This window comes from Daucus carota, chromosome 3 (assembly GCF_001625215.2).
Source record: "Daucus carota subsp. sativus chromosome 3, DH1 v3.0, whole genome shotgun sequence".
NCBI classification, from domain to species: Eukaryota; Viridiplantae; Streptophyta; class Magnoliopsida; order Apiales; family Apiaceae; genus Daucus; species Daucus carota.
In genome coordinates, this window is record NC_030383.2 from 517160 (window position 1) to 528301 (window position 11142).

Sequence of the window (11142 nt, forward strand, 5' to 3'; positions counted from 1 at the left end):
AATAAAGTATTTGGAAAAGAAGCAGAAGCTTTGAGACAGAAGCTATCGTGGGTGTTTGGCCCCCCTTTTAAGCCGGACTTCTCGACTTATAAGTTAGAAGCACTTATTTCGTACCGTTTGTGTAAGAAGTCAAGAAGCACTTAAAAAAAGTTAGGAATGCTAGCTTAAAGGGGCGTTTGGGTGAGCTTAAAATAAGTGCTTATTACTTAAAATAAATAAGTGGAGTAGAAGTTAGAAGCAAGATAAGACTTATAAGTGATTAAAGTGTTTGGGAAATAAGTAGAAGCCCTGAAACAAAAGCTAGTATTCCTAACTTTTTTTAAGTGCTTCTTGACTTCTTACACAAACAGTACGAAATAAGTGCTTCTAACTTATAAGTCGAGAAGTCCAACTTATAAGGGGGGCCAAACACCCACTTTGTTTCAGGGCTTCTACTTATTTCCCAAACACTTTTTTTTTTTTGAAACAATTTCCCAAACACTTTAATCACTTATAAGTCTTATCTTGCTTATAACTTCTACTCCACTTATTTATTTTAAGCAATAAGCACTTATTTTAAGCTCACCCAAACGGCTCCGATATCATTTTCAGTTTCTTAAAAATGCTTCTACTTCTTTACACAAACGGGTCAATAAAAGCAGAATTCTTCAGTTTCTTCTAAACAAACAGACACTAGATAAGAAAAACTGAACCCCGAACCCATGATAACCCGACCCGCTTTTGCCAGAGACATGGTTGCATAATTCCATACTTTCCAAAATTTTAATTCTTTCAACTACAGCAGATTGCGTGAAATTTGTAATTTTCAAAGAGTAAAGTCTTAGACCAAAATTATATTATAATATTAGATATAAAAACTTTATAATATGAAGTAAATAAGAATATCGGTTAGATAGACAAAAAATTTATATTTTTTAATCTTATTATTGTCAGCATAATGAAAGAATAATATTTGTTAGGGTTAATTATCAAATAGAACAAACACTTCACACGAATATATTTTCCAATTCTTCAAAAATCATAAAAACATAATAACTTTGTTAAAATAAAATATATTAAATTTAAATGAATTAATATCATAACATCGTTATACATACAAATCACAAAATTAAAAAATAAATTAAAATAAGATCTTATATAAAATGAATAGAAAGTCGGAGACGGTTCTAGAAGAATCAGACTGGGGGGCACAACGGTCTGTTTACATTTGAGCAGGGGTTTTCTTGCAAATTAACATTGTTTTTGTCTGATATAAAACAAAGAGGTCTCCTCCGTCTCTAGGGATACTGCTCCATACACAATCTCTCTCTCTCTCGTCTCTCTCCCATCTCTCTCTCTGAAGATGAATAATGGCCTGGTGGATGCAGCTGAAGCTGAGAGCGAGATAACACCGGCCATGTGGGCCTTGTTCTACATTCTCTTAGCGGCTACCATAATCATTCACTTGTACGGCGTGGTGAAGAGGTACAGAGCTTCTAGGAGGAAGATCGTGCTGTTGAAAGAGATCGACGGAGTGAAAATGGGAGTGGTGCTCCGTGTGTGCGCCGACATGCCCCGTTATTTCGGATACATTATCTACGAAATTGACCCCAACTATGCCCCCTTCCCACTACACAACCCTCCCACTGAGCTAGGGTTTTAAAAAATCTTTCCCATTTATGAAATCCGAGGATATACGACTCGGATTCTAATCAATATCAGTGCTTAATATCGTTACGTTGATGTCTAGTTTTAGTCTTAGCTTAGTAGTAGTAAATGTTTAGTCTGAATGAGTATGAATGACTCGACTCGTTTATAGCCCTAGCTCTGTTGTTAGTGATTAAGCTTCCTATGTTTTTGAGTATATCTGGATATTTTACTTGCTGCATTATGTATATCTTTCTCCCGTGTTCATGATTAGTCTCAACTATTGTCGTCGAATTTTAAGCATTAAGTGATATCCGGTCTTAAGGGCTGATGATGTTGATTCTATTTTTGCACTGAAACTTCGTACTGCATCTCCAATTGGGCTCTTAAATCACTCTCTAAAATATAATATAATATTTGACTCCTAGTGAGTTAAGACATCTAAATAGATTTCATCACCAATGCTCCTCTTTATACTTGCTTCTTATTAATATTTTATTCATATAAAAGAGAGAGAAAAGTAAAAAGAGAGAAATGTTTGTGATAAAGTTGGAGGGAAACCAATATTATATTCATGAAAAAGAAGTTAAGAGCTCCTACATGCTCTTTAAAAGAAAGGAGAGATGATGAGCTCTTAAGTTTTTAAAGAGTTTCAAGGAGCCCATTGGAGCTCTATTTCTTGTCTTGCTCTTTAAATTTGAAGTTAAGAGCTCATTTAGAGAGCCCCTTGGAGATGCTCTAAATGAAATTTTTGTTGAATTATAGAATTTTAACTTAGCTCTATCGAGCTCAATACAAGGTCCTGCATTACTTGAATGGCTCAACAAGGCATTTGTGTCGGCATTGTCAAGGATTGCTCTTCAATTAGTTGGGCCAGCTGTTAAACCATTTTCCGGTTAATCTTTTTATGTTAGTGTTTGGTTGGGGAGAATGAAATGGATGGAACGACTAAAAATAAATGAAAATAGTAGAGATAGTTGGAAAGTTTTGAAAATGATATATGTAACTGTGTGAGTTCAAAATTGTTATGAGAGATTTGAGAAGAAAACGAATAGAAGAAGGAATGAAGATTCTCTCTCAAATTGAATATGTAATTTCTAGCATAGCATATAAGGAATGGAATGAAGGATAAAATGAAATTATAGACATTTGTCCGTAACATTATAAAATTCATTTCATTTCTTTTATAAAATGAAAACGAGATACTATCGGATCAAGAGGTTGTTGGTCTGATCGCATTCATGATAGTCATAGACTCATAGAACAATAATTAATCATTTAAATCATTTAATTTAAGCTCATCCATCTCCCCAAGTCATTCATGTTAACCAGATCATGTAATTTCCACAAGCTAGATTTTGTTTAGACCAGACTAGCTCTTTAAGAGTTTAAGTTAAGCTCTTCATGTGATATTCACTTTCGTACTTATTACTGTATTTTATTAACGAGCCTACATGTTTTCCAAACTTATTAAGGAGACTTAAACCAAAGAAATAAAGATATCACCTATACATAAAGATGGTTCCTAACACCGGTCTGCGGAGTCAGAGGAGGCGGAGCTGCTGCAGTAAAGCTGAGATCAAACGTAAACTCCATCATGCTGGTAGTTCTCTTCATGGGTGGCCTCTGCCTCTTTCCCAACATCATGCTTTTGTATGCGTAAAATGTTAGCTTGTGAATTGATGTTGGAGTGAGGAGTGACATGGTTGAAATGATGTTATGACTTATAAGCAAGAGCCAGAATGTTAGCTCTTACTAGCACTATCTCAAATGCCTTAATTTGCTTCAAAGCAGAGATAAAGCGACACTAGTAGAGAGAAGGTGTTTTTTGTATGACATGAGCCCCGCACTTCTCCACCTTCACTTTTCTACAAGCTCTTTCTCCACTAAATTCATCAAAATAAGACAATATGCTGTGAAATGAAACCTTGATTCTATCTCCACTTTTCATTGGCATGCTCTTTGGCTCTTTCATCATGTATTGTAACGTTGAACCCACTGAGATTACTCCTCTCCTTATGCATTCTACCCTTGAACGCACTGTACCACCAGATACACTGGTTATGTAGTTTAATTGACAACCCTCTGTTTCGTTTCTGACAACTACTCTAACAACTGGATCACCCGTATCGGTTTTAAATCTAAAAACAAACCAGAGAGCAACACCTAAGAAGTTATCACCCAAGTTTGGCGGGATATCAAAAGATATTGTACATCTATTGCTTTTGTAGCTGAACCATTCTGCAATCTTCGTGTTTGGTGGATCAGCTTCAAATGAAGATTTTAGTCCTACCTGCAACAGCATTATAAATATGGAGATATCAAAGTCTGGTTGTATTTACTGAAATAAAAAGATAGTAGACATTAACAACACGGAGCCTGTTTTAAATTGATTGATTCCAGATTTCCGCACTTCCAAACCACTAAAGTATTCAATTTCTTGAACATTGACAGATCTGGTAAATTTTGGAGGCTTTCGCACTCATAAACATGTAGTATTGAAAGATGAGGTGGAAGTGGCGGAAAAGTCGACTGCATTTCCATATTGTCAATCTGTTTAACTGTTTCAAGCCATATAAATTGGGTAGTTGTTCCAGTGTGGCATTGTTGGATACTTTTAACACTCTTAAGTTCAGAGGAACTTCTGGGAAGGAAGTTCCAAGACTTCTACAGTTCACTAATTTAAGATACTGTAGGTTGAAAAGCTTAGAAAGACTAAACGGTTTGGTTGAAGAGAAACTCTGGCCCTTAGGTTGATATTTATGATGATTTTAGTGATAAAAATGATACCTTATCAAGATTGGTGAGTAAACTGATATATGTCCTTCACTCCGGTGACCATTTTTAACCCGATTTTGACACAGTACTTGAGGAATTTCATACAGCTCAAAATAGCAGCAAACTACACCTCAAATGCCTTCATTTGCTTCAGAGCAGATATAAATTGACACTAGAAGAGAGAAGGTGTTTTCTTTATCACATGAGCCCCACACATCTCCACCTTCACTTTTCTGCAAAGTCTTTCTTCATAATATCCATCAAAATAAGACAATATGCTGTGAAATGAGACCTTGATTCTATCTCCACATTTCATTGGCATGCTCTTTTGCCCTTTCATTATGTATTGTAACCTTGACCCCAGTCCAACTGACATTACACCTCTCCTTATGCATTCTACCCTCGAACCCACTGTATCACCAAATGCACTGGTGAGGTAATTTAATTCACAACCTTCTGTTTCGTTTCTGACAACTACTCTGATGACTGGATCACCCTTATCGGTTTTGTATCTAAAAACAAACCAGAGAGCAAAACCTAAGAAGTTATCACCGAAGTTTGGCAGGATAGCAAAAGATATATTACATCCATTGCTTTTGTAGCTGAACCATCTAGCAATCTTTGTGTTTGGTAAAAAAGCTTCAAATGAAGATTTTAGTCCTACCTGCAACAGCATTATATATATGGATATCTCAAATTCTGGTTGTGTTAATTGAGATAAAAAGATAGACATTAACACCAACAAACCTGAACGGAGCTCTGTTTTAAATTGATTGATTCCAGATTTCTGCACTTCTGAACCATTAATAACTCCAATTCTTTGAACATTGACAGATCTGGTAAATCTTGCAGGCTACTGCAGTCATAAACATATAGTAAAAAAAGATGAGGTGGAAGTGGTGGAAGTGTTTGAAGTCTGCTGCAATTCCACATTGACAATCTCTTTAACTGTTTCAGGCCGGATAAATCAGGTAGTTGTTCCAGTGTGGCATAGTTGCCTACCGTTAACCCTCTTAAATTCGGAGGGACTTCCGGGAAGGAAGATCCAAGACTTCTACAATTCACTAATTCAAGAAACTGTAGGTTGAAAAGCTTAGAAAGACTAAACGGTTTGGTAGAAAAGAAACTCTCTCCCTCATCAGTAAGACTTAGACTTTCTAAAGAAGAGATATCTAAGATCACGGGCAGCAATAATTTTATATCACATCTCAGGCTTAAATGAAGACTTAAACCTTTCCATTTCATATTTTTTACTGTATCAAGCAAGTTAACTGCTGACAAGCCACTATCCATTAAATCTAATATCTCAAGTGATAGAATATTCCTAATGCTATTTGGGATATATTCAAGCTTCTCGCACCATCTGCAATTCAAAATTTTTAATCTGCTCAACAGTCCAATAGAACCTGGTATTTCTTCAACTGCTGTTCCAGTTGCATCAAGATGTTGTAAGCGTTGCATCATCCCCAATTGCTCAGGCAATCGCTCCAGATTTTTACAACCTTCAAGATTAAGTTCTTCAAGCATCTTCAAATTCCACATGCTGTTTGGAAGACTAGTAAGGTTCTCGCAATAAGGCAACTGCAGGTCAACCAAATCAGTCAGATTGCTGAACGAGTCTGGCAACTGTTCAATTGCACAATATGTTGCATCAAAAACCTTTAAACTTCTTAGGTCCCCAAGTTGCTCAGGTAGCTTTAAAAGCTTTTTACACCCCATAATTTCCAACCGAATTAATTCTTTGAGGTGAGCAATCGTATCAGGCAGTTGTTCAATAGAGGTATGACTCAAATTCAGCATCTTTAAGCCTTTCAAATTACCCAATTGTTCTGGCAATTGTTTCAGACTGTGACAACCACTCATATTCAAGCAGCTCAAACTAGTCAAGTTCTTGACTGCCTCTGGCAGTCTTTTAAGGCTTTGACAGTCACGCAAATCAAAATGGCCCAATTTATTTAGTCGTCCAACATGCTCAGGCAACTCTTTCAAATTATTACATTCACCCAGATCTAAATGACTCAAAGTAGTCAACTGTTCAATCGATGGGTGGATTTTTAGCAGCCTGTGACAACTATTAAGTAGTAACTTGTCAACCAGTCTTACGTCTCTAAAATCATCAGCAATCTTTAGGTTTTTTGAGTAACTGAAATCTATAGTCTTCAAATTCTGTTCAAATGACATATAAATCAGCATAAGTACATATATTTAAACAGCATAAGAGAAACTATTCATTTCACGTTTCTTACCGTGATGCCCTTGGGCAATGTCTTGAATTTGTTGAATGGCATGATAAGGGAAATGAGCTTTCGTGGACGAAAACTGATAGGTATATGTGTCCACGGACAGTGAGACCATCGAATGCATCTTAACTCGTGAAATGAATTTTCAAAATTCCCCTTGATGTCAAGTGCACCAATTATTTCAAGTAATCTCAAGTTCAGAAATCTTTCAAATATTTTGGCGCTTACATGTCTTTCCATCATGGATAGGTTTATTAAGATGAGACCTTCAACTGTATCTGTTCCCTACAGATCAACAGGAAAAAAGGATTTAAGCAGCACAAAAACTTATGGCAGTTTATAAGAGTTCACTTAGAGCACATTCTTTATCACTATATATTAATGTTTTTTTTGGCATAAACAGAACATATCTTCTTCATTACAATGTACATTTAAGTATTTATGACATGTTGACTTCTAGTTACATTGACTATGAAGTACTATGAACTGCCAATGAATTCATTTCTCATTAACTAAACATGGATTATATCTAATTTGTACTTCTTTGATACTGTGATATCCATATCTGATCACAACTTGCTTTAAATTTCAGCTAGTATTATTAATAGAAGAACATATGGTTTTCCGGCTAATAGTATGGAACCTAGTTTTCAGTTTTTAGTTTACCTCTAGATTTTGCAAAGCATGGCATGGATTTCCATTAGACAAGTACAGCCGCTTGGCCTTCCCATGTTTAGATTCTTCAAGAATAACGTCCTTCCCCATGTCTTGGATAAGAGCATGCATCTGAAATGTATTGTTCTTATCAATTGTTATTAGACATCTTTCCAGTAAAATTGGTATACCGGCTTCTGGACAGAAATTACAAGATCGGAATACATGAGCACCCTCGTCCTTATCCTTTCCGATGAAAAAAAATACAATATCTAGGAAAAGTGCCTTTTCCGTCTTGTCACCTAATCCATCATAGCTCAATTTGAGGATGTTTTGTATTTCTGGATTTACTCGAACTTTTTGTAGTTGAGCTTTCCAGAATGACACGTCAGTTCTGCCACGCAAAGAAGAACCCAAAACCTTAAGAGCCAAAGGAAGGCCTTCAACATAATCAACAATCTTTACTGAGAGCTCTCTTAAGTTTTCGGGTGGTGTTGCTTTCCTGAAGGCATGACAGTTAAAGAGCTCTAACGATTCCTCTGGACTCAATTTCTTCACCTTGTATATATATACTTTTGAAATATCCACTCTCAATTGATATAACAGGTTTACATCCCTTGTCGTAACAATGATTCTACTTCCATCGGAAAACAAGTTGCAAATCCATACAAGCAGCTCTGAATGATTTGACTGGTCCAAATCATCGAGAACTACGAGGGCTTTCTTAGAGGAAAGAATTTGTTTCAATAGTCTTGTTCCCCTTTCAACATCAGGGACCTTATAATCCTTCCTTTTGAGAAGCTCACTTAGTAATTGCTCAAGTAAAGAAACCAGAGGATTGCTTCCTTTTGAATTTTGTATAACATTTTCAACAAAGCAGCTGATGTCAAAATCCTTTGAATATTTGTTGAAGAAAGCTTTGGCGGTCGTAGTTTTCCCAATTCCGCCCATCCCCCATAAACCAATGGTGCAGAAATCATCTGACTTGATGTTTACTTTTTTATATATTTTTTCAACAGCAGAATCCACCCCAAATAGACATTCCTCGAGGTGTAACACTTTTGTAGAGACTTGTAGGGCCACGTTCTCCACAATTTCTTGGATGGTGTCCGATTCATTCCTGTTTGAAACCAAAAAACATAGAATTGTAATTCTGATATTGTAGTTCATATAGTTTCAGTACACTTTGTAAATACACAAGTGATTTTTCATATATGTGTCCAAAAAAACTGGAATAATCAGATAGTAATAGGGTTAAATATCAACCGGGTGATTGATTGCGGCCCGATGACTCAATTTAGTCACTGAATGGAAAAGTGACTCAAATTAGTCACTCGTTTAAAAATTTGTATCAAAAATATCACTCTATCGCTTGTCGAATTTTTGAAAGTATTATATATTGAGTTTCGCACATTTTTTATGAATGATATTGCATCCAAATAAAAGGTTCCGAACTCTACTATTTTAGCTAATATTGTTAGATTTTTAAACTTTTATCAACTATTTATTTTTAATTTTTTGATTGTTTTACTTGATTTAAATAAAAATAAATAGCTGATAAAATTTTAAAAATCTAACAATATTAGCTAAAATAGTAGAACTCAAAATCTTTCATTTGGATGTAATATCATTCATAAAAAATATGCGAAACTCAAGATATAATATTTTCGGAATTTCGACTAATGATAAAGTGATAGTTTTGATACAAATTTTTAAATGAATGACTAATTTGAGTCACTTTTTCATTCAGTGACCAAATTGAGTCATCGGGCCGCAATCAATCACCCGGTTGATATTTAACCCGATAGTAATAATATCCAACATGCATAATTAATCAAAGCTTCGAAAAAATAAAAGGGACTTGCTCATCTGCATCTTTTTTCAGAGTGTATCCTGATAGGTCTGAGATTTCAGCAAGAGCAGATCTCCACTTCTTTATCTTAGTAACTGGGTAGAGTTTTTTATGAAAATCAAGAGCTTCCCTAAAACTCCCTCTCAGGTGCCGCAGATCTGATGGATTAACATAGTAAAAAACAGGAACAACCTGAGTGTTTGTTCTCTTGCAATCAAGAATCTCTACGAGCTCATCAAGGCACCATGGAGAACGAGCATAGTTCTCTGATATAACCACAACGAACTTATTTGAACTTCTGATTGCATTATGTAATCCCTTTGATATTTCTTCACCCTTTTCAAGTGAAGGATCATCTCTGAAGGTCTGAATTCCTGCTTGATCCAGAGAAAAGTAAAGATTGGCTATGAAGTTTCTGCGTGTGTCCTTTCCGTAAAAGCTCAGGAAGACATCCCAGCTAGTAGGTGGAGATGAAGAAGAGGACAAAGGAGGGGTAGTTAAATGGAGATTACTTGTGGTATCTTTGGGAGGACATCGATTCTTAATGGAAAAGGAACGGATGATAATGGCAAGGATGGCAAGTAAAGTGAGTACGGGCAGAGCCCAAATAAAAAGTACTTCTTTCGGACAATAAGGGCCAGTTAACTGATTATTTGTTGTATCCATGGAAAAAGGACAGAGATTCTAAGCTGAAATTGAACAAGTGATGGTGAGCATTGACAAAGTATTACTCAACTGTGGTTTTAAGGTTGTCTATCTTCTTGTAAGCATTAAAAAGATGGCAAGTTGAAATTGAAAACAACAAAATGAGGAAACATATATCAATGTCAAATTCCACCCATGCCAGCATAAAATATTCATACAGGCTCCTTCATCAGTCCTGCCAGAGCTAGCATTATTAGAACTCTGTAATAAAACATTCATTATGTTAACATCCAATAAGTTGTATATTCAGATAATACAAAAACAGATGATGTTAATTCCACACAAAAAACAACACATATGACGAAGCATGTAGGACCCTGTAATAGTATAATTGACCTTATATCTACAAAGACATTGGAAATTCATTTGAAACTTCATCTAATATGCCCCAAATACAATCTACAATCAGTTAAAAAACACATGATTTTAAGGTTCTGATTCCTGTAACCGCTGACGGGCTCATTAACTATGAACCAAAAACTCTTTACATGTCTATCTTCTTCTAAGCACTAAAAAGATGGCAAGTTAAGAGTGAAAACAACAAAGATGACGAATAATATATAGCTTTAATAATCTCAAATTCTACCCATGCTAGCATAAAACACTCAAAAAGGCTCCTTGATCAGTCCTTCCAGAGCATTATTATAAATCTATAAAAGAAATTCATTATGCTAACATTTAGTTGAGCTATATATTAAGATAATACAATAAATTAGTATGCCAAATCCACACAAAAAAATAACACACATGACTAGGCATACAGGTCACAGGACCCTGAAATAGTAGAAATGACCTTAAAATCCACAAAGACATTGGAAAGTCATCTGAAACTTCACTGAATAAGCCCAAATACAATCTACAATCAGGTTGAGAAACACAACGCAACCGTGTTTTGAAGAAATTCAAAATACAATCAGGCCAAAGCTTATTTTCTGGACAAATTGACAAAAGATGAAGAGGAAACTTCGAACTCAGAATTTGCAATTTACTTACCTCTTGATTTTGCAAGTTTTGTGATTTATGGAATCACAAGATTCGAATATCTCAAAAGCCTCATCTTTTTCATTCCATGTAATATCAACATTTTCCGTCTCTTGAACCAAGTCATCATAGGTCAGATTAAGGATATTAATGTATGGGACCAGGTCCCTGGCATACGGCTGCCAGGGACTAGTTAACCAACAGCCTGTTTCCTGGCCGTTGGATGCATATCCAGCGGCCAGGATCTTATTAAAATTTTAATGTGTCCCGCGCTTTTTTAGCGCTGGACATGGGATTCCCCGTCCA

The 11142-nt window shown here is 35.7% G+C and overlaps 1 protein-coding gene across 3 annotated transcripts; it reads right to left on the reverse strand.

The window, feature by feature from the left end:
* Positions 1-2882: 2882 nt before the first annotated feature.
* On the reverse strand, positions 2883-10970 carry LOC108211406 (disease resistance protein RPV1). 3 transcript variants are annotated; one of them, XR_010290342.1, is made up of 7 exons: positions 10849-10970; positions 9164-10056; positions 7311-8418; positions 6651-6929; positions 5152-6570; positions 4417-5068; positions 3782-3919 (listed from the first exon to the last, which is right to left on the reverse strand). XR_010290342.1 is itself a non-coding variant. In XM_064090392.1 (6 exons), exons 2-6 carry the CDS (start codon positions 9814-9816, stop codon positions 3434-3436), a joined length of 3945 nt encoding a protein of 1314 aa, XP_063946462.1. In that variant the 5' UTR covers positions 9817-10056; positions 10849-10970; the 3' UTR covers positions 2883-3433. The 3 variants fall into 3 exon arrangements, 1 of the variants encoding a protein (XP_063946462.1); XM_064090392.1 differs by lacking the exon at positions 4417-5068 and having other exon boundaries at positions 2883-3919; XR_010290343.1 differs by lacking the exon at positions 10849-10970 and having other exon boundaries at positions 9164-10578.
* Positions 10971-11142: the final 172 nt, after the last annotated feature.

Coding starts and splice junctions, on each gene's coding strand:
- LOC108211406 (XM_064090392.1), bottom strand. CDS start 9,816: ATGGATACAACAAATAATCAGTTAACTGGCCCTTATTGTCCGAAAGAA. Junction 8,419..9,163: donor CTGAAAAAAGATGCAGATGA/GCAAGTCCCTTT, acceptor GGTTTCAAACAG/GAATGAATCGGACACCATCC. Junction 6,930..7,310: donor ATGCTTTGCAAAATCTAGAG/GTAAACTAAAAA, acceptor GTTGATCTGTAG/GGAACAGATACAGTTGAAGG.